Genomic DNA, 27,320 nt, shown 5'->3' on the forward strand with positions numbered 1-27,320 from the left:
GGTGTGCGTACAGGGGCTGTTGGCACAGGCCACTCAAAGGTCCCTCAGGGATGTTGGCAGAGTCATAGTATGGGAGATGGAGAAGAGCGTGCTTATTCCCCCACATAAATAGCAGCAATAAAAGGCTCTTTGCCTTTGGGAAGAAGAGGCAACCTCCAATTTCACTGGAGCTATGAGGAACAGGGCAATACTGTTGTTTTTTTATTCTCCTGAGCCTTCGTTTGTCAAGAAATATGAACATAGAAGAGATTCAAAACTCAAAATGTGTATTTATTTGTTATTTTTCCCTAGCAAGGACTTAATAGAAAGCGGAGATGCACTTGTAAACATAGCTGCTTAAAAGCAATCTGATAATTATTCCAAACCCATTTCCCTTAAATGCTAATTGATTTGAAAGTCTATTTTCACATTTGATGCTACTGTTTGTAGTCATAACAGAATAATAATTTTTCTGATGCAGTACCGCCAGCTACTAATTTCCTTTTCTGTGTTAGTCTCTTCATACCTTGTCGATGTTTCTCAAAAACTAGGCAGGATGAAATTGAGAAAGCTATTTGTGAGCAGTAGGCAATAAGACCAAAATGGCACCCAAAACCAAGTACATTTAGAAGATCATAAAGGCCAGAGGACCATTCCTGTGACACCTCATTGCATTTAAACCAGTGAGAATAAGACTAAAAGCTTGTATTTCCTTCTCTGATTAGTGTGATTTATGGGAAGAATATATAGGGAATGTAATGATAAACACTGCATTTACTGCTGTAGAAGGAAGCAATGGTATAAAGGGGTGTATGGCATATTTCTAAAGAAAATCTCTCAGATTGGGACTCAAGAATGCCAATAGCTCAGGAAGACTTGAATAGTAAAAAAAAAAAAAAAAAAAAATCACAAATAAGGTACCATGCTTCTTTGGAGACATTTTGTTTAATCAGAATCACAAGAAAATCCTATCTGTAGATGAAATAGGCTATTTCATCAATTGACAGGCATCATTACCAGTTCACTGCTTTGTCTGAAAAGCCTCAGAAATGGTTTGCTGAAGGCAGCATGTATCCTTTTACACAGCTGAGCAGGCACATTTTCTTGAATATGATAATATCGTCTACCCACATTTGTAATTTTGGTCTCATTGTTCAAAATTTGGTTGACATAAAAATTATGAAAAATATATAAGCCATTTATTAGAAATATCATTATACTGACATACTCTTTCAGGAACAGTAAAATTACTCTTTCAGGCTTTGCATGTTTAATAGATTATAATTTCTTCCAAAATTAAATATGCAGCCACACACAAATAAATGGGATCAGAGCATGAGAAAGTAACTTTGCTTATCTTTCCCATTAGGAAGATTAGCTTTGTCTAAGTACCATACACACCACAGTATGAGCCAGTGAAGAAAGTACAGGACCTAATTCAAAGCACAGTGTAGGTGATAGCCTCCTTCACCAGCAGGCTTTGAAACTCCAGAAAACATATTCAGTTTGAACACTGTTGTGTTTGAAGTTGAGTTCAAGCACGAGTATTTGTAGGATCAGAATCTGATAGTCTATCTGCAAGCGTTCACACAGGTGATTAACTTCATGCACAAGCCCAGAATGCCTACTCCTAAACGTAAGCATCAGCAGGATCGAAGTCCACAGAAGCATCAGCAGGATCGAAATCCGCAACAAGCACTGCAAGCCTAGCACTACTCCTGCTGAGACTAATGGCAGGATTCCTCTCGGCTTCCCTGGGAGTGGGATCTGTGGGAATTGAACAGTTTGATAAAAACAGAACTGTAGCACTTCTTCTAAGTTCATTGTCTTCACCTCTGTTAACACTGTGGAAACTATTATGCCAGTATTGGTAGTCTTTTTTTTTTTTAACTTTGGCATTATCTTTGAAGTCATCCCTTCCTTCCCTCTCCACGTGCTGCACATATAGTAAAATTAGGGGTGGAACAGCCAGTCGTTTCAGCTCCTCTCATCCTAAGAGGCTATATATTCGATTAGACTACAAAGGGAAGAGGAGTGGGAGGAAGTATTGGAGATGTATTGTGTAAAATAGAGATATTTACAGGAAAAACTGCAAACAAGAAGCCATTCTTCCTCCTTTCATTGGTTGTCCATGTGCAGTACCCATGAAAACATATCTGGCAGAAGATCCTCTTACAGACGGCTCTTCTGGACATAGCATTGCTCCCAAATACTTCAGGAAGTCTGTAAGGCTTCATAAAAGAGTGAATGGGACCCCATCTGGCTGCTTTCCAAAGGCAAATTTTGGGGCCATCCCCAAAGGGGGGGTGGCTTTTCAGGGAGGCCCTAAAAGAAATGTCGTTTCCTTTTACAGCCCAAAAGCACTCTTTCATACAGTCTGATGCTCACTGTAAGATTCTTTGTAAGCAGCACAGCAACACTTAGTCTTTTTCTAAGGCCAATAGTATTGCCTGAGCTTTGTCTTTTACTTGGAAAAAATGTGTTCAAGAACAGAACAAATGGCAAAAGGGTCTCCAACCAGAAAAATCTGTAACTTTCCAGAGATAAACCCAGGTATCTGGGACATAAAGCCTGACATTTCTTGTTAGATTTTGTGACACAGAGAGGAATGCTGTTGAAATACTGGTATTAGGACAGCTGTCTAGATCTTCTAGTCATGGTCTAGCAGTTTGAAGCAACTGAGGTTGGTTTGTTTGACTGCTCAGAGTGCCTGCAAGACAGATCATGGATAACTGTACTAATCCAAAGAGGCAGCTCCCTCCTTGAAAAGTTAGGGAGAATTTACTTGTTGACACAGGACACGGCAGTATTATTTTTCCAAAAGATCTGAACAGGCCTGCCTGGCAACTCTGAGTACCAGGACATTGATATATAGTTTATATTCACTGACAGGGAAGAAACTTTGAACTGTATGTCTCCCTGAATATTCTTCCCAGCAGAAGACTGTATTCCAGATTTTATTAGTGAAGGCAGGGGTGTGTGGGATAAGTGTGGAAGGATATACCTTTGCTAATGCTGTCTGTGTCTTCTCAAGAATAGCTATATTTGTACCTCAAGTAGGATAGAAGAGCCAGAATGGAAATATTTGATTTATAAAATGGTAAGAGTCCAGTCTGTAGGACTCTCATCCAGAGCATTCACAAAGACACAAGCTGCCGTCTTAAGAGCTCCACGAATAATTTGCATTCCTCTTGGCTAAGTGGTGAGGCTTTGCATAGCCTATGGGGTCTTACAGAGCACTCCCCCGAAAGAGGGCTCATCTTTCGAAGAGCGGAGGACAGTGGGGAAGCCTGTGTCAACTCTAGCTGCAGCACAGAAGATAGATAGCAGAGTGCTTGATGGAGCGCTGTTGAATACCTGAGTGACAGCAGATCACCCTTGTGAGGATAAGAGGAACTCTGAGCCGTTAAGCAGACAACTGTAGTTGCTTCAGACTGATATACCATGAATAAAAGAACTGGACAACTGTCCTGCTGCTATGGAAACATGCGTGACAACATGCTCAGGAGGGATGGGATGTGGCAGGATGCTAAGGAGGCTGTGAAGCTCTGGATTTGGGGTGCGGTTTTGGTCTTAAAAATGTGGAAGGGAAGACTTCCCTTGCCTAGCACAGATGGCCTTGGGAACAGCGAGGGTCCATCCTCACCAAAAGTTTAAAAACCTTGCCAAAGACTTTCTTTGTTGTTCTGTCTTGATAGAGACAGCAGTGGTGACACAATGCAACAGAGGAATCGTCTAACAGCATGTAACAACTTACAACATATTACCATCTTTCTTTTTTCTTTCTTTCTTTTTTTAGTTGCTGCTTAAACGCAATGCAGAGTTTGCATTTGTTTGCCCATGCATTGGTCCTTAGTGGGGATGTCACCAGCTGTTCCCAAACTTGCAGAGGAAGGCATATTGCAGCTTGGGCTTAGCTCAAAAAGGGGACCTTAGGAGAAAGTTACAACGTCCTTTACAAGGTAATAGCCATTTTTTTCTGTTTTCCAAAATTCACCTGAGTATTCTAGTCTTGCTAGTGTTACCTTCCTAATGAACAACCTAAGCTGTTATGGTTTCATACTCAAATCTCCACTGCATTCCATGTACACACACCCCCATATATTATAAAATTTTCTTTCGATATATCCACCAGCTAAAACATATTGCAGCCACCATCGGTGCTCAGTATCATTTTCTTTTCTCAGCTCTCTTTTGATAGGGTTTTACTGCCTCCAAAGAACAACAGAAGCAAAGTATTGGCCTAAGTATTTCGTTCTATGCTTTTAAAGAACATAGGGACACCTTCTTGGGAGGTGGTTGTGGTTGCTGGGATCATTCCAGTGACAGAAGCACTCTCAGGTCTTCTTCTGAAAAGGATGTCATAAATGTAGAGGAAGAAGAACTAACAGAGAATCAAGAGGTACCAGAAAAATTTGCCAGCTGCACAATGTTGGCATGGTGAAAGCTGGGTCATATCAAAGTCTAAGTGCTCTCCTGTGCATTCCTAGCCCAGACGCACCCCAGTGCATTTATCCTTGCTTTTAGTCTCGTGTAGCTGACAGCTACATCCCTCCATACTGAAAACCAGCATCCAGGTCTCAGACAAGTTGCTTTGACGTCATTTTAGACTCAAAGGTCTCAGAGACAAATTAAAGGAGCAGAGTTGCAATACCTTGCTTACATACACCCATACCTCCTAAAAAGTAAGAGCACAAGCAGGAACGGTCTTGTGTAGCTCTGTCATATCACTGCCTGTGAGACACATGAGGGGACTTATGAATCTGTAGAAAAAATATTTGTTTCCAGAAAGTTTTCTTTCTGATACTGGACCTGAAAGATGAATAGATGGAGCACTTGCTAACACGGCTAAACTCTAACCATCTGAAATGGAATATGCAGTTCTTAAAACTTGTTCCTGATACTACAACCACGTAATTCAAGTCAGGAAATGAGCAAGGTAAGGCATAGTGTGTATTTCAGAGGAAGAGGAGATTGCTTCAAAGCTAGACTGGGAGGATTAAGGCCAAATGCCACAGAAGTAAAATCTTAAAGAGTGCTAAAACACAGATGATAGTTATGGTGCAGTGATAGTAAGCATGAGGAGAAGAGCTCTGACCTGCTCAAGCTGCTGAAAGGAACAGTGAAGCAAAGATACTGTCTACAGCCTCTGTCACTGTTTGTATAGTGAGCAGGGAAGGGGAGCATGGATCACGCCCCTAGAGATGCTATTAAGCTAAAGGCATGCAGACCAAATTTGCTCCTGCTGCAACAGCATGCATACAGAAAATCATTTGAAGGAGTACAGCACATTATTCAATTGGAATTGGCATGAAAATGGAAAGGAATCATCCAATTCAGTGAGCAGTAACGCATTTAACATTTAATTACTGGCTTTCCCTTTTGTTTTATTGTTCCACAAATAGGTAACAGTAATTGCAACCAGCCTCCTAAAAGAAGAAAAGGAAAAGAAAACCCCTGAACAACAAAAAGGGGTGGGGGTGGGGGTGTGTGCATTCCTTCAATTTTTAGATTTGATGCAGAGTCTACATCATCTGTCCCACATCAGCATAAATATTTTTGTCTGTATTTCAATTTCTATTGCAAAATTGTACCTAGGCAGACCCAGATGGTGAATCTAAGAAAACCCAAACCACAGATTTTTCTGTGTACACTCTGAATGATTTGGCTGCCAAGCCCAGTTTAGAAAGCATCTTATTACTCTAGCCACAGTTTGTCAAACCCAAGCACTGGAATGAAGCATTTTAGATGTAAGATAATTCCTTACGTAATGGGATAAAAAGAAGCACCATTTCTAAGACAAACTATGCTTTCAACTGTGCTTCTCCAACCCACCTTTTTTTCCAACGACAAGTATGTACCGAATGCCTTTCTCTGTAACTGAACCATATTGGAAAGAGGAAAGATCCTTCCGTTCACTTTCTGTAGTTTCTTGACTGGCCGGGCTCTTTTTAAGTTTCATTTCACTGAAGGTGCTCGTCCATGGGGTCACCAGTCCCTCCGGATCTCCCCCAAGCGCTGCAGCCTTGCCCAGCCGCTCTGGTCGGTGGTGGGAGGAGGAGGTGCCCACGGCTCTCAAGTGGGCGAAGGCACCTCTGGGAGTCCTCGTGTCACCCTGCAGACCCCCGAGGGGCTGGTCGTGCTGCCGGTCTCGGTTCAGGCAACTCGGTCAGCTGAGGTACAGGAGACCGGCTGAGTCCGCGCTGAATCGCTGGTGTATTTTAGTGCTGGAAAGTGGTTTAATACGACCCTCTTGAGAGGTTTCAGATTGACTGCTTTGAGAGAATTGGTACTGAAAGTAGGTCTGTTGATAAGCAGCAAATGGGCAATATGTATGAAATGTTAATATATGCAAATTAGCTACTCTGGACTCTGAATCTTAAATGATTAAGGGAATGAAAGAATTCACAGAAACACAGACTTCTGTTTTGAGGGGGAAAGATCACGGGAAGAAATGGGAACAACAACAACAGCCATAAGACAAAGTCAACGTTGCCCTTCAAAGGGGGAAAGGATAACTGTCCTGGTAATTTCTCTCCTGTGACTGAAGGCTACATTTTGTATCAGGTAAAATACCAGATCTGTAGGCCAAGATCCTCAGAGACAGCTAAGTGACTGACTTCAGAAGATATGGACTTAAGTGATTCCTCTTTTTCTTATTAAATTACTTGGTGCCTCATTGCAAGGAGTATGCTCAAGTTAAAAAAGGCAGTGGTAATACGAGCTCAGCACAACCAGAAATGTGGCATTTGAAGGTTTATGGCTTTTGATCATTGTGCCTTTGTGCAGAATAAACATTTCCTCAAAAATTCCTGTTGATTTTTTTTAGTTTGAGAGAGACAAATAACCTGGTTGATAGAGGTGCTCCATAAAAATATCTCAAGTTGTCTGAACTCACGCTCTGCTGATGTGAAGCACGTTTCTTACTCTGGCGCCTAGTGAGATAGAACACTGGGTTTTGGGAGAAAAATGTTGCAAAGAAAGGTGAAGGATGAAATAACAATTTTCTGTAATGTGATAGATCACTATTTCTGTACGTGACCTTAAATTGTTTAAACTGCATTCACTTTAAGTTTTATTGAAATATTGAACTGCAGGTAAATGAAATTCAGAGTTCATGCCAACTTGGGACAGTTAAATACCACCCATCATATCAGAAATAATAGATGGGAGCCTAAAAAAATTAGAAATATAAATGAAAGATAATAAGATTCAGCTGGGAATTGTGATCAGTTAGGATTTTTTGTAATTCCAATACATACATAATTAAATAGATGAAAGAAATATTAAAGCAGGAGTGGCAAAAGGGGTGAGGGACTGGAAGAATACAAATGAGACTTTACGTGTGATTTGTCTACCTGAATGTCCAAAGGAATTTTCATGAGTAGAATAATCATGTGCTGTGGCTGGAACACTGCATATAACTAGGTGTCGAGAAAATGACATCTCTACAACAGAATTTTGTCCTGGGCATCATGTCACTAGATAGATATCAACAAATTGGAGGGAGTTTACAGAAGAGAAAGCAAAATTGTCTTGGGTCTAGGCATTCTGGGTTATAAAGAAAGATTAAAAGAACTAAAATATGTTTAGCATGGATAAGAGATGAAAAAAGGGAGACATGATAATGGTCTACAGATAGCTGAAGGGCTTAAACACCGAGAAAGGAAAGGTATTATTTTGTTCAGCACAGAGAAGCGGAGGGACAAAATTAAGAAAGGGAAAATTTATGTTATGCAGCAAAATCTTTCTGGCAGTGATGTATATTATGCTGCACACAAGAGGGATGATATGAGTTCTGTCATTTGGTACTACAAAGCTAAGTCGGATAAAGTAATGGAGACTGTGCAGTAAGGGAAATTTCTAGAAAGATGGACTGAATAATCCTATTAGTCCCTGCAAGGCTAAACTCTGATACATAACAGGAAACAGTATCACCATGCTAATCATACTCAGTTACAAATCTGCTCTAAGATGCAGTTCCAAATATTTTAAAATATAAACATTAAAGTTTTTTTTTTTTTTAAGATTGCAGTTATTAAAAAGTAGAGAAACAGAAAAATCACTCCTACAATGAGAAACAAGAAATTCAGACTTCAAGTCAAGCCTGAGATCAAAATGTTAGAGAATGTAATGTGTTGAAGCATGCAAAAAAAATTTGTGTCCTCTAAAATCCCACCCTGCCACTGAAATTTCCTTCCTGCAATTCTTAAGATGATCCATTGACTGAGTTATCATTGTGTAAGACTCAAAAAAATTGTATCAGTGTATGTAGATACGTACATATTTGAAACACTAAGTCAGTTCTTTATTGTTCTTCTCAAATTAAGTGCTGAACTCTTCTGCTGATTACTGGAAGTATCTTCCATTCCAGTGAACACTGAGGAGTGATTGCCATAATTTTACTAAAGGTGCAATCAAGAATTTTTAAAATGAGTCCCCTATATACCATGCATGTTTAGGGAAGCTATTAAGTTCAAACAAGTATAATTAGATGTAACAAAACATTTTATTTTCCTGTGCTAAATGATAGAGTCATCTGAGTAATCTGCTTTTAGGGCTAAATAGGATAGTTAGATTTCCAAAGTCTTCCTCAGGGCTGCAGCACTTGAATTAGTATTAAGTTACTTTAATTTCTTTTTCATACCTTCATTCGATTTAAAGATTACCCTTGATTCTGAGTCTTGTGGTTTTCTATTAACTTAAAAATGCTGTCTCACGAGGTTTTACAAGAGCAGCAAAGATAAACACCCTTTTTTCTCCCCTGTGCAGCATGATAATATGAATTAAGGTGTAACACACTACTTGCCTAACAGTAGCAGACAATAGTCTTCGCATATCTTTCATGTTGTCCTGTGTTAATACAACCACAGGGTTCCTTCTCATGTTTTTTGTGCCCTTTACACTGTACAGCCCAGCAACTGTTGTGCTCTATGCATACTAACTATTACATATATAAAATATAGCTATATTTAATAAAAAAATACTTTTTCTGGAATAAAACTTTGAATATCAAAAATATTTTAGAAAATAAATTTCTTCACATAATGAAAAGAAACAGGACCTCTCTTGTGCAGAACTCCTAGTTTTAATTACCTGGGTTTAATACTGTGATATTCTGCTTGGAGGAAGTAAATCCAGTCAAAATTATCTACTGCCACATAAAAACATAGTCTGATATCATCATGGTAAGAGTTATTAGAAAAATCTAATGCTAATAACAGCAAAATAACATTTGAAGTTTTGCTGTAAAATTTTCCTGTCATTAACCAACAAATGTAAAGGACATGGTAACGTTCCAAAGTGGCAGATGCTGTTCTGCTAGGTTGCCTTTTTTTGTTTATATGTTTAAATAATTTATTAAGCCATCTCCCCTAATGGGAGCAGAAGCTTTCTGTACCTTTGCTGAATATCTTCAGACCACTGCTGAGGCGTTAGGGGTCAAACCAGAGGAAACCCTGACTGGTCTGTTGTCAGATCTTATCCTTTGGGTAATCCCATGGATAACGGCTGGATCCCAGAAGAACTCTACCCATGCAGATACATAATAAACTCAATACTTAATTTTTTATTTTTTTCAGGGGATACTAGGAATGAAGAAAAAAACCCCAATGAACAATCAAACAGCCTCAATAAACAAAAACCAAACTCTAGCTGAAATGCAAAAAGGAACTAGCACTGCCATTCACTACTGTCTAACTATTGCCATTAAATCTTAACATTCTAAGTGCCCAGTCAGACACAGTCACAAAAGGGCTTCTGCTGCTGTTCCAGGTTAAGTGGTTATCTCATCTCGTACCCTCACCTCCCTCCCTGCTCCCAAACAGTATTAGTCCTACAGTTCTCCCAAATGCGATTTCCTTTTAAAATGAAATGGGCCAGTTTGTAAAGAAGTAGTTTGGTTTCAGCTGGTTTCTAACCTAACCTGCTCACAAATTGGGTTTAGTTGTACTTGCAGAACTGATGCCAATAACCCTCTCATGGGCGCTGCTTTGAAATGAGCATCTCAAGATTGCATATTCAGAAGCAACCAGAAAAATAGCAGCCAATGTAGTTGGTCTATCTTGCTCTAAGTGCCTTTACTGCCATATAACAACACAAAAACAAGGTGAACGTAGGTGGAAAGGTCTTAGTGGCATTGCTTTGTTCACAGGCAGCAAAAATCAGAGATGCCTGTGTGGGCGATGCTATATAGGTGGCAGAATTGTCTTTCGTGTTATACAACATCACACTTGCCACACCTAAAAATAAATACAACCCTCAATTTAATGATCTATTAAAATATTTCTGACAGTTTTACCATTACTTTTCTTTCATCATGTTACTCAAAACACCATATTTCTTTATGCTTTTGTAGAGATTTTCAAAGGTACAGCACTGCTGTAAAGCTGTTGTAATGGTCTAAGCTGACTGTTTTTGAAGATCCCACTGAAGTAATGTGTCTAGTCTTTTAGTGGAAGGATAACTTTGTATTTGTTAAAATATTGTGGCTTAAAAAGCAGAGCTTTTTTTTATTATTTTGATAGAAACCCAAGTAAGTTGTTGTACTCCCCTGTCCCCTTTTCCAAAGGAGTTCAGCAGCAGAATTTCTCAGACTGATATCCTGTGAGCTGTATTCCAGCCTTCCCAGAATGAATCTTAACTGTACAGCACATCAGGTAGTGATGCTTTAGAGAAGGGACAGATGGAAGTGCTACATTTTGGGAGAAGGAGCAAACACTGCTTGTCAGAACGTCCTGTGTCTGTGCTTATCTTCATGCCTTTTGTGTAACACACAATCTTCCACATGAAAAAATACAGTTTGAATCTTCTGCATTACTACATGACTGGGTTCACAGTCCTTCATACATGTCTGCACACGTCTGTGTTTTCAGTCAGGAGGGTGAAGGATTAGTGATTTTAACAGTCAGTAGCCTACCTGATTTGGAATGAGTAGCATCAGTGCAAACAAATCGTACTTTGCTCCTTTGGAGAAAATAGACCATTACACAGAATTAATTGACAGGGGAGCAGTGGCTGCAGACAGCCAGACTCTAACGATGGGTCAGAGTCAAGCGAGGGAAGCTGTTAAACTTTTCATAAGCCTTATAAATCTTACATATGAATTTTAGTAAAACACGCTAGGCAATATAGGAAATAAAATGCGCTGCAATTCAGTTATCAGCCCTTCCAAACTGCCAGTTCTGCTGTCTACAAATTCCTGTGCTTCCTCCCCCCTCTCCTTTGAAAGGTTTTGTTCAAGTTGGTTATCAAACCCTTCAGTCAGCTCCATTGTCTGCTCTGCATTTCTCATTACCAACCGAGTATCTTATCAAAAGCCATTGTCATTTGGAAAATACATTGTTTTTATTCAGTTTTAACATGGTTTTTCCTGCCTTATTGAGCAGGCAGAACTGCAAGACAACCAGCCAGAGGGAAAGCTTTGTCCTGTAGTTTAATTAAGTCTCAGTTGTTTAGACTGGGCGCCGCAGTAGAAGACACGTTGGGCTTAACCCCCTCACTCCAGGCCTAGCAGTCAATATTGCTGTGGTGGGAAAGAGGCAGAGCACTTTCTCTACCACCACCACGAATTATAGGCCCTGAACACCATTTCAGCCTGGTTTTGAGAGGTGTACACTGTCCCTCTGCACTGCTGCCCACAGTCTGTTCTTTCCACCTTCACCCTGCCCGTAGCGTGAAGGACGCGACACCCGCGGTGCGTCAAGGACCCAGGCACTGGAGGGTGCATCTCACGTTTGGTGAAAAGGAGACCAGGGCTCCTGCTTTGGTGGTTTTAGGTGGGGAAAGGCCGTGCTGGGATGGGCATCTGGATGTGTGTCAGCATCCCTATCAATGGGCAGAGTGAGTAGAGAAAGAGAGGGAGCAAGTGAGTCTGAGTGGACGCCCTCCGCTCAACCTGTAAGAAAGCTGAGAGGGAGGGAAACGGATGCGATGACTCCATCAGATATTCAGCTGCAGTACAAGTTGAAACTTTATTTTGTACTTGGGCCCATCCGACCTAAACACCGCGGGATAAGACAGAGATGCTTCCTGGGCCTCTGTTCCCATGCCTGGCCACAACAGCTTTGCCTTCTGATAAGTGCTAAGGCAATAAGTAGCATAGTTGCTATAGAGGAGAGCAGGCCTAGTGGCATAAATTCGATAGGAATAATCTTTGCTTTGCTTTTGCATCATGTAAATATTAGCTCTGTTCTATATCTTTTTGGATACTAAAATCTGAACAAATCTCTCATTTTTTTTTCCCCAGAAAAAAGCTGAAGTAAAATGCTGATGCTGAGACAATCAAAGGAAAAGCAAATAACAGCAATCTTGCTGACTCCAGAGAAAACTGCAGCACACAGTAGAGGCTTTATCGCTTGCTTAGATCGTCAGCTGGGACTCACTTGAATTGTCAGCTGGATCTGCAAGAGGAAACACTCAGTGAAGTCGGGAATTGGAGGCTGCATTGTAGCTTTGAAGCTGGTTTTGTGAAGCGCTCATAAAGTAAGAGACACTGCAGGAGCTGCTGCATTTTCCTTTTTCGTTTCTCCTCCTCAATCCTCTGCATGCATAAAGGAACCCACAATCTGCAGAGATCAATATAAGTATGGAGTCGCCTTTCCAAAGGTTTTACGAATTTCACGAGGGCCTTTCCCACAGGCAAAAGTTGCTGGATAAGCACCTCCTTGCTCCCCCTTGCATGCTGATGGTCTGACCTGAGCCAAGTCAGGTCCCATCATTTGCCTCTAAAATTGGTTCTTCTCTCCTCCTACCTGAGCTGGAATTTCTGCACTGTGTTTCCTCCAAACTATTTTCAGATCTACTGCCTAAAATAATCTGTTGTTATAAATCTGTAGACTTATTATTTACATGAATGCTGACAGCAGTCTTTTCAATTATTTTCTTTTGTGTTTGCACGTACCTCAGCATTGTATTTAGATTATCTTGCTCCCTTTTCACATCCAGCCATCTCAGTTGATCCTGTGCCATTATTTTCCACACTCTCTGTTCCAGCATAGAAAAGATGGAAGTCGCAGAATCACAGAAGGGTTGAGGTTGGCAGGGACCTCGGGAGGGCATCTGGTCCAGCCCCCCCGCTCAAGCAGGGACACCTGGAGCCGGTTGCCCAGGACCATGTCCAGACGGCTGTTGAGTATCCCCAAGGACCGAGACTCCACAACCTCTCTGGGCAACCTGTGCCGGTGCTCGGTCACCCCCACAGCATAAAAGTGCTTCCTGATGTTCAGAGGGAACCTCCTGCGGTTCAGTTTGTGCCCATGGCCTCGGGGCCTGTCACTGGGCACCACCAAAAAGAGCCTGGCTCCCTCCTCTTTGCCCCCCCCCCCGCAGGTATTTGTATGCATTGTTAAGACCCCTTCTCTTCTCCAGGCTGAACAATCCCAGCTCTCTCAGCCTTTCCTCATAGAAGGGATACCCCAGTCCCTTCATCGTCTTCATGGCCCTTTGCTGGACTCTTTCCAGTATGTCCATGTCCCTCTTGTACTGAGGAACCCACAACTGGACACAGTAAAAGTATCTGAGATCTGTCTGCATCTACAGTCAGGATGTGACTGAAACTTCCGAAGACATAGGTCCCCTAAAGGGTATAAATCTCAAAACCCCTGTTGTTTAAACTTCATTAACAAGCCAGGAAGCAAAAAAAAATATTACCAAATGTATAAGAAACTCTATATGCAATCATTATTTAAACACATTAATAAACTTGAGCATTTTAGGACAGGAAAGTAAAGCCAATGTTTACAAGCAGGCCTAAAGGAGAAATTCAGATGAAAGGACTTGGAATCTGAGTAGGTTGCAATGATTAAAATAGTTATTCTTCTGGAAAGGGATGTAAGATCTTTAATTAAAAATGTTGTGAAACTAGGTTTTGTACTAGGAAGATGGTTTCAGGTTTGACTTTGTGTACCACTGTGCAGAATAACCAACTAACACGCTTCCCTGTAGCACATAAATTTTTCTTAGACGTTGACCCTTAGTAATTCTCTTAGTGTCAAGCTCGGAGAGGTTCGCAGATTGAGGTGATATGGCTGCAGCCATTAAACCTCTGTTTTAATCTCACAGTTGCTTTCTGGAACACTTAAGAAATCCATTGCTGGAGAAATTTGGAATAAGAGCCCTTGATCAAAAATCAGGAAGACTATTATTTGAGCTGAAGTAAAATTACAATGTGTGCCTCTGGGATGCGAACTGGCTTTGTAAAATCACATCACCAGGTGGTACAAGTGCTGCAAAGTAAACCAGAACTATTACGGTCATATTGTTCCTTTCCCCTCACTCTGGCTTCTTAGATATTCTCAATTAATTTAAAAGCTTTCCTTGCCAAGTTGTTCTTTTCTGCCTTGGAGCTGAATGCACACTGCTTGATTTTCAGCATCCACTTCCCTCACAAACATGTCATTCACTGAAAGCTGTAGTCCATAAACTTCTTGGGTCTACTTTTAGTTCTAAACTCCTGACTGACATTTTATAGCTTAATATGATTGCATATGTCAACTGAAGATCACTTGCTGTTTTTCACAAGCTTCAGTAAGTTGATGAATTACTGACTGTAACTAAAGGTTACTGGCCTCTCTTGGTTTTAAACTTAGTTTTCAGTTGCTTTTGACTTGCTGGACTTACTTAGGAAATAGGATTTCATGCTGCACGTGCTTCCAGGAGTCGATCTAGGAAAATTTATGCATGTCAAATGAATCCTAGCAATCTTTTATTTGGGAAGCTCTGACTTTCCTCTAGCACAGGCTTTCTGGCTTGTGCCAGAAAGTACTCACTTTTGTACCATGTTCCTGCCAATTCTGCAAAAACCCACACAGATCAAAAAGTCAGTCTGCATGTGCTCCAGAATGACAAAGAAGGGTTTTCAGCTCAAGTGCCTTGGCTGTTTCCAGTGAACATGCTGCAGCATCACAGAGGGCTAATGAGTGACAGTACATTTACCTTCCCCACCAAAGAACAGTGTGTGAACCTTTCAGTCTTAAGTCTATAGATTTAAGTTTAAAACAAATCTGCATTTTTTTGTAGTGGCTACTTGTAGTAGCTCCAAGCTGATCACTGGAACCAAGGGACCACAGTCCTTGAATTAATACAACTGAGTCACTTGTCAACTGAGCTGTGGTAACTCTCCGCTTGTGCACACCTAACCCATTGCAAATGCGAAATAAAACGTACTAATTTAAACTACTATGAAGGGGATTACCATAATAATTTCTTATACACATCTTGCTTCACAGTAAAGGTAAAGCAGAGATACAGTCAGTGTCTGTGACTCTGCTGAAGGGCGGGAATTCATTAAGCTGCAAGAAAACAGTTCCTTTTGAAAGACAATTTGTACATAGAACAAGCAGATTTTTCTGCCTTGTGTTTGAAGAGAAGTCACCTTTCTGTTCAGTCCCTTTAAAGCACCCAGGTGCTGAGGAGCAAGCCAGCTCATTCAAACCTAGAGAATGGCAGAGTGGTACGTGGGATCGTATGGGGAGGAACTTATAAGAAGGGGATGATGGATTGGAGGATGTGATTGCCTGAGGTCATGAAGACAAAGTCTAGGAGGCAGAGAAGAAAACAGAGGAAGAGTCACAAAGTCAGGGTGAAACAGCAGGAAGAAGTAGCAGTTTGTTGTCCTATATAATTTCCAGCATTGCTGGAAGGTAGGTAGACAGGGATGTTGTGTATCTGGTAGCTGAGTGCTCACTGAGCTGAATGAGACTGGAAATTAGGGAGGCAAGTGTGGGAAGAGCAGATGTGTCGGCCAAATGCACCCCTTGAGATTCAGAGAAAATGTTGGGATAGAAACCCAGTATCTATAGTTCCAGAAAGAAGATCAAAGTAACTGGAACAAAGAGAAAAAATACATCAAGCCACTGAGATCAAAAAAGACGTCTGTCATCAGAAGAAAGGAAGGCGGTAGTGCAGGGCACCAATGAAGGTAATGGGATGTGGTTCAGGAGGACAAAAGTAGAAACCAGCTGTGGGAGAAAGAAAGAGGGACTGTGAAATAGGAGACTGGTATTAGACTGCCAGAGCACAGGAGATATAAGAAAACAGTGCGCTAGTAGAGGGACAGAAGAATATAGCAAGGGATCTGCAGCAGAAACTGAGAGGTACTGGTGCAGGGGTTTGAATTGGTAAGCCTGGATAAATTAGAACTTGGAACAGAGGTCCTAAAAACAGTTGAGGAGACTAGGACTTCAGGAAAAAAACAAGGGATGGAGTAGAGCTAAAATTGCGACAGAAACAGAGAGGAGGTAACAGAGCAAGGAGTGTGCAAAACTCACTACAGCAGCTAAAAAGGAACCAAAATTCTGGAGTCCCACCATCTTCTATCTGTGCAAAACCAACTGGTAAAGCATCTCGTTCTGCTCCAGCATGATACCATACACAGAAAAATAGCTATCACTTAATCTGTTATTAAATGAAGAGGCTTGAGATGCTGGAACTAGATGTCCCAGTCTTTCTATCTATATTTGTAATTATAAGATACATTTTGATGTCACAGGATGCGACTTTTCTCTTTTGAGGAAAAAGCAAATTCAAAAAGTGTATGCACAAAAAAAGTCAGAAGAATTATGGGATTGGAAGGTCAAGCACTTTCCTGTTACATATGTCACTTCAATTCATTTTGTTTGTGCCTGTACATTAAGATAAAGTGTTTAAGAATTCAGGAAGAAACCTACTGATTGTAGGTTTTCTTAACCTTTACATAACAAAGTATTGCACTGGGAAAACAGAACATATCCATAAAAGTTTCTGGACCACTGTGAACTAGTTCAGAAAATAAATAAGGCCTTTCCTTTGGAGGCACATGCAGGGAATACAGTCCTGTCCCCAAGATACTGAGGGCAGGATTGACCTGTGACTAGTACACATGACTTTTTTCTTCCTTTAATATCATGGTTTCATGACTCTGGACTTGGATAGGAAAATGCACGGTCCCCACGGCTTTCCTGCTTTGAGTGGTTCTCGCGGTTCATAAGGCAAAACTCCTGAGTCAAGCAGAGAAGATCTGAAGGGCAGTGTTCTGGCACAGAATATGAAACTCATTGTAATTGGAGTCATATCTGGGATTCACATCAGGGACAATAATCCTTTCATGCTTTATGCCAGAAGATAAACTCCAAGGAAATCTGAAAACTTCAAAGTGTCAGTGCAAAGTTGTTGAACTTCACAGACACTGTTAGACAAAGCTCGCTATTCTAGAAAGTACTGCAGATAACTCAGTCTTGCCATCCATTTGCACTTGTTATTTAGACAGCTCTATCTTTAACATTCATGCTGTATGGACACACATAAACATGATTTTTAGGAAGTCCTAAAATTCCTTATACGAGAAGTACAAGGATCTTTACTAAAACATTTGCATATTTACCAATTACATACATTGTAATACACTGCAACACAGGTGCTTTTTTTTTTTTTTTTTCTTCCTCCCAGACAGCTTGTAACCATTATAAACTGGAGGAGTCTGAGAAGAACGTGAAATCATTGTTCTTTGCAGAAGTGCTTTGGGATTTTTAATGGCTACAAAGTACATAGGACTTCATCTTAACATTTATGCTGAGCATTTCTTGCAGCATTATGGATAAAATGGGAGTAGACAAAATAGCTCTCCTGAGACACATAAACTCCAGATTTAACACAGTTTGAAAATTAGGTGCACTAGGGTAATGTTCCAAAAGAGCTTCAAAGCCAGTCACCCTTGCAGGTGTTGAATACCTGCGGCCCCTTTTCTCCTTGTGCTTAATTTCCTGTTTCTTACTGAATGTGCGCTCTGTGCCCTTTCATTTCAACATCTCTAACAAATATCATCCCACAAACCAAACATTTTAAAGTTCCTGACTTGTCCAAAAACTTGATTCCAGTAACAGGAGAAAAGAGAAAAAAAGAATATAAACCTCACCATTTTCAATGGCTTCCAGCAAAATATTTTTCTAACAGCTGAATCCAGTCTTCATTCTTAGCTGTTATCTCCCCCTTCCTGATGTGTCTAGCATAACAGAGCTAAAGTTTTTGTGTGATAACATGGATTTAGTTGCTGTGACTAGTGCTGCTTCCTTTCATGTGAGCTGTTCTAGCCTGCTTTGTTCTCCAGAGTTTTGCCTTCTGTTGCGTACTGTGCAGACTGGTCTTTTATCCCAGTCTCTATTGTTTGGCAGATTGTTGATTTTATTGTTGTTGTAATGGACATCTTAATGGCTAAACTGCTCTAGGAAAACATTTCAGAGGAAATGAATGATTTTGTAGAGAAACTGTGCCACCCAGCAAATTGTATGGGCTGTTGCCTCAAAGAACATTACTTGCTTTTCCATGTTCGTTTAGAGGGCATATTTACTCAGAAGATGGTCGGACTCCTTCTTTAAAATGTGATGAAATTGATGGAGCCATTCTTTATATCTATGAGATGATCTACATTTTACACAGCTGAAAGAGCATAACTGGTTAGGATACATTAAGAAGTTGTAATCACATGCAACTCTTTCAAACTAATTTATGCTTTTCTAACTTCTGGTCATGTACTTTTTTTTCAGTTAGAGAATATAAAACTTACGGAATATTGAACACTAATACATCAATAACTAACAATTGCCTATCATTTCTTTTTCTGCTTGGACTAGTCAGCAGCATTTGGATGCAGGTAGGTTCTTCCAGAACACAAGAGCATCGTCAGATCTCCGATAAATTAGTAACAACCTTATCATTAAATTCAAAGAGCTGGAGATCAAGCTGAATAGAGAGAATCAGATACATCCGCAGGTAAACAAGAGCCAAGGAAGAGATTTCAGGACTGAAACATGGAAATTGAGAGAAATAAGTGATCTTACAAAGCCACAAGAAAGCTGCATGGAAGGTTTCCAGCTTAATCTTCTCAGCATGTGAACTGACGTAGTGAAACACATCCCTCTCCTTAAAGCAAAGTATCTCCCTCCAAAGTCCACCAAATTCAATGTGTCGTTTACTTCTGGGTAGGAATGGGTCCCTCTGAGCAATTGGTAATATTGGGACATAGTTTGTGTTTTTGCATGGGCATGCACCAGCTGAACCGGTTCATAAGAAGTGACCCTGGGAGCACTACCATAGTTGATCGGTGTAAGGGGTCAGTAAGTAGAGCAGTGAGACTAAAATGTAAGGGTAATTTATAACATTCCTGATCTTTTAACTGTAGATGGGCATTTGGACGCGCAAGTAATGATTTCAGAGTTAAAAAAGGCAGACAAGGACACTTTGAAGCAGCTTAGGATTCAGTAGTACAGTGAGCACAGTGTATGGAGAAACCATCGTGAGATGATGATTTTTCTTGAGCAGTTGCAAATGTAGGATCAGTAACTAAAGCACTTGAGTCTCCTAGGAGGGTTTGTGAAATAAAAAACTCTCACTGAGGAGTGGTTATACATTCAAATGATTCTGCTGTCATACGAAAAACTGCTCAACAATATGATTAAAGGCTTGCTGGCTGGTTGCAAGAGTATAATTTTCAACAGAATATTGACTTCAGTGGGGCTATTTTCATAGGCTACCACCAGGGAGAAAGGTTCCCACTTCAGTCTTTGTTAGTGAAGGTTTTGATCCTTTGTCAGGGAAGGAACATGCCACAAATTCATTAACAAATACATTTCTCTATTAGAAAAGAATGAAAAATGTATTTTTTTAAAAAATAGTAGTGCAACAAACAACATTAGTAATAGTTTTAAGCAATAATTAACTGAATTGACAAAGCGGGAGATAAACAGTCACTGTTACTTGTTAAATATTTGCATATGATTACAATGTATCATCTAGCATGTTTCCTGTACATTTTGAGAACATAAGTACTGAGTCAAAATATACTTAGTTAATAAACATGGGTGAAAAGGTCCAAATTAAATTAGTAGTAAAAGATATATGAATGTGTATGCACTTGGTAGACACTAGTGGCATTTTCCTATTTCATCATAGTCCCATTTGATAAACATTAATATTTAAAGACTGATGACTTCCATTATGTCTGCAATATTTCTCATAAATGTCTGGGAATAAAAATATTTCCTGAAGTCAGGTAGGTCCAGCATGAATTGGTACTAGAAGTATGTGTAATGACTGCCTACATCTTAGACCGTATCTGCACAGGGCCTTCCTTATTGGTACCTGAGTCTGGTTCACTTCGTAGTTTCTAATGTGGCTGGAAATATATCAGCAAAATCAATATATTACATTTGTTTAACAGCTCCCCTCTCCCTTTTATTACAGGAAAATAAGCTATACCAGTAAGTGAGAGGTTTTGCTGGCAGGGCTTTACTTGCGCTGAAGCCTGCTGAACACAGCCATGTTGGTCGGCAGTCCCGTCCCCACGGCCTTAGCCAAGACAGACGTATCAATTATTTATCAAAGCATTTGTTCTCTGCCAGATGTGGAGAGGAAGTGGTTCTTGTTGAAAGGGGCAGTGCTCGCTGTATAACACAGGTGTAACACAGACGTAATGTGTACAACCTCCTTTTTCACTACCGTACTTCATGAGCCGCTTTTGCGGAATCCCCAGACGCCAGGCAAAGCAATGTTTTTACTTCCTTAGTCTGAGCACACCACCTCTGAAGTCATGTCAGCGCATGGTAACTTATATGATCTATATGAGAAGCAGCTGTCAGCACTTAGTGTATTTTTCCAGATAACCCACCCAAACTAGCATGTCTTTTCAATATTTTTCAGAGCATCGGTTACCTGTTACGGTGACAGAGTTGGAACATTTTATATCTTCTTACTAAGCTCTTCGACAACGAGTCTCACCGTCAGCAGCACTTTGGTCTGAATGAGAGTTACTGAAGGAGGAAAAGCTTTCTTACCTAACCGAGCTGCTGCCGGCATCGAGGTCTTGTGCTGTCACTGCACCTATAATGGTCCCCACAGGCGTGTCCTCATAAACCTCCATGGTGTACACAGGCTTGCTGAAAACTGGAGGTTCGTCCATGTCCAACACATTTATCTTCACGGTGGCAGTATCTTTGAATGGACCCACCGAGTGAAATCGATGGTCAAGATGGAGATTGGAGGCCTCAACTTTAAAGGTGTATGCCTTTTTGGTTTCAAAGTCTAATGGCTGTAGAAAGAACAAAAGCAAAACATCAGATTTGACTAAAAATCAAACATTGCAAAATCACTTCGGTAGCATTAATCTGATGTAACTTAAGGTACCTTCAGTGTAAACTTCAGCTCCTGAGCTAATATCTAAACTTGTTTTGCGGTTGATCTCATGCTAAGGTGGTTTCTGAAATAGGCCAGATGAATCATACCCAGGAAATGACTGTTTCTCCACATCAAAAAAATCTGGATGACTGGCATGGATGTAAACAGTTACACTGTAGATGTCTGAAGTTAAATGAGTGAGATTCATCTCTTGCAAATGAGCTGTGTGCAGGTTAGCCAGAGATTTGCATTCACAGTCCCCACGCACAAGCAATCAGCTGTCACCGGCTGATCCGGCTCCTTAAATAGAAGATTTACATTTCTTTTAGCAGGGAAAGCTTTCAGAGGACCATGACAAGGATGGAGATGAGCCCAGATGAAAACTCTGATATATACCAAGGGGTCAAACTAAACTTCAGATATAGCTTAGAATATGAATTCAAACTTGATTTGAATCAAGTTTTTCCTGTAAAATGTCTATCTTAGCAGTGAACTGCTATTCACAGCGTATATCTGAGCTGCATGTACTTTGAAAAATGCAGACTTTGTCTCTGCCTTATGATCCTAGGTGTAATCCACAAGGCCTTGAAGGCAGCATAGCAGCTTCTGTGTCCCTGTCTGGGGTTTTGATGGAAATGCATCCTGCACTCAGATTGTTTTGGTGTGGGTTTCTGGCATTGTGCATCAATTTAGTGCCTCTCAAAAACCTCAATGCAGTCTTATTTAGTTGAAAATACACGGAACCTTTATTTTCAGTTAAAGAGTTGGCTTTCATGTTTTTAACATTACTGACAGTCTTTTCCTGATGTCTGGGTAACACTGGCACCTAGTGGTTTCTGCCTGTAATTGTCAAGTTGGACATTTTCTAAGGGGAAAGGATGTGCTATCTGGAAAAGACAGCAGGATCACAAGTGTATGAGCAAGAATATTTCAATGTCTGTCTTTTTTTTTTTTTTTCTCCCCAGCCATCATTACCGCAGCCTTTCCAGTCATTTGTCACAGCCAGGATAGATTGAAATTCTGCCATTTTCTGTCCTTATCACAACAGGACATAATTGGCCAAATGACTGGCTGGTGTAAATTGAAGTAGCTCCATTAAAATCAATCGAGTTACCTTGACTTACATTAGGTGAACAGCTAGCATAATGATTTTAAATCCTTATGAAAGACTTTATAATTTTAACAGACTAGATGGTCAGTCTTTTCTGAGCTGGGAATTTAAAATTAACCATCCAAGTCTATATGCTATAGAAATAATCAGGCTTGAAAGCCAAGTACTACTAACCAATCCACTGCCACATGCGATCATCTTGCTACAGACAAAATTGCCAGTAGCAGCCAGTATGAGTTGCAGCTTCATGACTGGACCGACAGAAAGAAGAAGAAATTAAGGCTAAGAAGAAACAGGCAAAATTAATCGTGGAAGATCTTGTGACCCAGTGGTGAAACCCTAAGCTGTTGCCTTCACTACAAACGGACATGCTGCTTCATTATCCAAATTGTTGTCAGACTGTCTTTTCAGTTTCTATACATGTCCACTGTTATGCATGACCAAAAAAATCCGCGCCCCTCCCCCCCCCCCCCAAAAAAAAACCCCACCCCACAAGCTCGTCTCCAGCTAATTGTATAAATTGTTAACATGTTTTCAAAAAATATGTTAAGGGGAGAAAAGCTGGAGTTTAAAGAACCAGTTTGCAGTGGAAAAAGTCTAAGGTTTAAAGTAGGGATAAACAATTAAGAGAAAGCAAGAAATCTAAGCTCTCAATTAAGTAGTAATTCTAACTGACACCTTGTGTGTATCTTTCATACCCCCAAAATGTCATTAAAATGCTTCAGATTGGCTCCTGTGATGCATGAGCATATTTGCAGATTGATGTACTTGATGGCAAGAGGCATAATCCATGCAGTCCTTGCAGGCTGTCGTTAACCGAGTTACTCTTCAGGCAGGAGTACCAGATCACGGTCCTTGGCCAGTGCCCAGTCACAACTTTCACGATGCAAAGGGAAGAAAGTGCTTGTTTGGGGGTGGACAGAAAGCAATAAGATTTGAAGCAATTCTGCATATTGGTGTGCTCAGGCGGGCATATTTTACTGCACAGCTACCCAGAAGGGGGATAAAGTGGTTGCATCATTAATTCTCTCCCCCCAGCACTATGGAGCAACGCTGTGGTATATTTTCAAAAAGACAGTTTGACCCCAAGAAAAGAAAATGTTTTCCCACTGTAACCGCAGCGCAACCCATTCTCTCTTTCTGTCCTTCCATGGGTCTGATCATAAATATAGTTAGAGGTTGAACAATATGCGGCCAATGCAAAGCACAGATGGCACCCAAAATAAGAAGAGGCAGGCTGAAAGTGCTGAGCCATCATCAGAGAAAGAAATCGGTGACAGATTCCCACAAAATAGCAGAATTAATAAGTGAGGCTAAACTGCAACTGAAACGTCTGTGGAAAGATGGGAAATGCTGCAAATGGTAAACCTAGGATTTAATTTCAAAAAGAAAAGATTTGTACAACATGTATCATGCAGCAAAAGAGTATGGGTTTAATGTGTTGTGTTTATAGGGAGTCCATGCTACAATCTCCTGATCAGTTCTGGTCTTCCCAGTGTTGAACAGTTGAGCCATATAGATAGGTATTGACAGTCTCAAGCTTTGGCATTTGTCTGATATACCCGGAATCTGCCTGAAAACAGAAGAACTAAATGTCTGCCTAGCTCTCAGGCAAAATCTTTTGGATTTTTAGTTTTAAAGGTGTTAAAATAGCATTTCTTTGTACTTCTTTTTTTAGTAGATACCACTAAAATCTCTGAAGGAAATGAGTGGTCCACATGATATTTTAGTTGCCTTTTTTTTTAAACATATTTCACTGTTACATAATAAATGTCTGACAGTGCTCAGTCCTATTTTTATTTAAAATCTGGAATGCTGGTAAGGGTACAAACATAGCAGAATGTTTGAATCTTACAGAAAAAACCTGTAAGATTATTGAAATATCTTTCAATTAGTCAGATTTTAATGGAATGATTTAATCGAGGTGTTTTTTTGATAAATAAACAATAGAAATATTTATTCCTTCTATAAAAATAATTATATTCAGAAAGCTAAGTTTGAATAAGGCTTTTATTTTACAAAAGTTACGAGTTTTTCCACAGTAAATAGTAGTTTTGCTAATATTAAGGCAATGTCTTATTAACTGTGAACTATCAACAATTAGGAGTATTTCTAATTGATATTCTAAGTACCAGTGATGGAATACATGTATTTGGCCCCCCTACAGGTTCTTATCTGCCTTTTCCTATTTTGCAGTTACAAGCTGCTCTATATAGTTGCATAGTAAAGCACTATCAGCATATACACAGCTGTGTGCAGCAAAGGCATTCTACAAATCCCAAAATCAAATAACACATACTGACAAATCACTTTATCTTGCAACTCTGGAATTACCGTGAACAGACCTATTTAGTATGACTAGGAAAGCACATAAACAGCTCTGTGTTAGAAATAAATATATTTTGAATTATTAGTGTTTCCCATATTCAAGGTAGAAGTTAAGAAATGCTACTATATGATGTATCTGTATCTAAACTTATGTATTAGATGGATAGATGGAGAGAGAGAGAGAATTAAAGAACCAAAAGAAAAAAAAAGGGGGGCTGAAAGATATAATGAATTCTGATGAGAAGCACAGCAAGGGTGGGAAAAGGACTATCCTGTCAGTTTGTTCTGCTTCACAAAGAGGCAAGACCGGAAACTCAAGAAATTTCTACTTTTTATCCACGCGTACGAGATGATACAACAGTATTGTTTGTGATACAGGCTTTCACGATCCATACCTACAATGATGGAAAAGCCATATTTTGGGATGAGACTGTAAGCCCCAGAACATATGGATAGTTACGGACAGTAGCTCTGAGTTGAGAGGAAGCGCATATTAACTTAGGCTTGTTTTCATACTAGCATTGTGCTGCCGTAGAACAACTCTGTGTCACATGTGCCCGTCTCAAAACCTGGCAACGCTTTCCCCTTAAAGATGGGTTGAGCATCTAGAGATTTTGTGAAATACTGCCATCAGACTATTTGCTGTGCGTTGACACATTTCAGTAACTGCAATTCTGCACTGGATTTTAAATACCGTAAGGAAATCATTGGTATTACAGAGCAGGTTCATTTATTAAAGCAGTCTCCAGATCAACCAGGAACATTCATTACTTCGAGATGAGAATGCACGGTAAAAAAATGAGATCCGTAGGGCAAATCTACAGCAAGGACTATGTATTTGGCCAAATCTGCAGTGAGTATTTCAAGATTTGATGGGAAGTGGGCAAAATATATCTGTGTTCTGTATCTGGAGAAGCGGAGAAGTTGACAAACGATGTCAGGGCTTCAGCTGTTTCCTGCTCTCAAGCATCTTACCCGTTTCTGCAGGTACCTTTCACTGTTCCAGGAAAAACCAAACCCAACAGCTGTATCTGCAAACTGTCAAGACTGAAGATCTCCCCTTCCTCACTCTTCCCGTCATTCTTCACTGTGGCTGCCATGACATTTATGATTGTGTCGGCACCCAGGTCACCACTTTCTGCCTGTACTGAAAGGCTTAATATCGCCTGCTGTCCCTCCTCGAAACGTAAAACCACAATTCCCGCTCACGCAAACCTGTGAGTTGGGATTACAGGCAGACGGTGCCTACGCACCCACCTGCAGAGGGTACTCCCTGCCGCTGGAGGACGAAGGCGTGGGGTGAGCAGTCTGTACGCTCCTGCTAGTAGAGCAAGTAGTAGCCGTAATGCAATTCTGGCTGAGGGACGTCAGGAGCCTGCCTTACGCTCACTGCTGTGGTGTACAGATGCTATCAGACCGCTCTTACGTTACAGCAATGTCCAGCACTACATACAGGGGCCGTCCCATGAGCGAGACAACTCGGCTTAGTCAGCAGGCAAACTTCTACTGGCTGACTCCAATTAAAGGCTTTTTAAAAGTGGCCCCTGAGGTTACAAGGAAGCATCACTCCAAATACCTCCCTGCAGCTACTGGGGCTGTTCGCTGTCCCCCCAGTTTCTGTTATTTTATCATCACTAAAGTTACCGTTTCTCATCATGCCGTGCTACATCCTCCGTGACGTGCTGGGATTTCATGGCTGCAGGTTTGTCACCTGGTCAGTTAGCTGTGGTACATGGGTTACAAAAAATAAGAGGCAGATGTTCCCGGAGCTTCCACTGACCCACATGGAGAAGCTCACCCCGTATAGTGCAGCAGTGTAGGATCATATCAGGTGAAGCCTGGAAACGTTTTTTCCTGGGTTTTAATGACACTCTGTACAAATTACTAAAGCGATGTCTGAGCCAGACTCAGTGCCTGAACCCTGCTCAATTTCTGGATTAGCTCATGCTGAGCCAATTAAGAGGCTTCTGCACACAATGGGCTTATCCTATAAACTCATCCTTAGTTTAATAGATTTAGTGCCAGCTGTTCCGTAGAGCTTGGCTCCTTCTGTCTTCCTTTTCTGTTGGGTGTGGTCATTAAAGATTTCTTATCACTTTCAATAAAATCAGGAGCCTGCCTGGGACTGACATATTTTCCCTCCATACGTGGGAGCCCCGCTCCCTGCCCCACCTGAGGCCTGAGTGTACCTGAGGAACACTCCGGCACGAATGAGACGGTCCCTTGTCACCCTGCTTCTTGTAGGGTGCTGCTTCTTGACACGCACTGTCATTTGCTGAAGCATTCAGGTAGGATGACAGGTACTATGTAAATATGAAACCCAATAAACACTGTATTAAACAGCACCAGACAAGGGAAGAAACTGGTCATTCTATTCCTAATATAGTAATATTTCTTGCTCTTATAGAGAACTGTATGCAGCACTATCCTAAAGCCAGCCATTTCCCCCTCTTTTTACTGATGTTATTTTCCTTTTTTTTTTTTTTTTTTTTTTTTTGAGAGGAAGCTATTACAGTACTAACCACACAGTGGTGCTAAATGGCATTTGGATCTTTTCTTTAGCAGAATATAAGAAAAGCTATTCCATTTTTAATATATGTAAATAGCACAAGAGTAGTAGCAATCAAGCTTATATTGGACCATAGCACAAAAATAAATTAGCAACCAAAACAGATGATTTAAGATGTGCACCTTGTCCAGCTGTAGCTGTTTGTGCCCATTTAGTGTCTGAGAGGCAGAGAATGGCTTTTTGCCTTCA

At 40.6% G+C, this 27,320-nt stretch overlaps 1 protein-coding gene across 2 annotated transcripts in view; it reads right to left on the reverse strand.

The window, feature by feature from the left end:
- Positions 1–27,320, reverse strand: part of CDH12 (cadherin 12) — a 370,514-nt gene that overhangs the window by 21,474 nt on the left and 321,720 nt on the right. For both annotated transcript variants that reach the window (XM_049824048.1, XM_049824047.1), the window contains exon 8: positions 20,784–21,037. In XM_049824048.1, the coding sequence (XP_049680005.1) occupies positions 20,784–21,037 (254 nt within the window). The remainder of the gene's footprint in view (positions 1–20,783; positions 21,038–27,320) is intronic.

The sequence above is a fragment of the Accipiter gentilis genome, chromosome 20 (genome assembly GCF_929443795.1).
Source record: "Accipiter gentilis chromosome 20, bAccGen1.1, whole genome shotgun sequence".
Classification (NCBI taxonomy): domain Eukaryota; kingdom Metazoa; phylum Chordata; class Aves; order Accipitriformes; family Accipitridae; genus Astur; species Astur gentilis.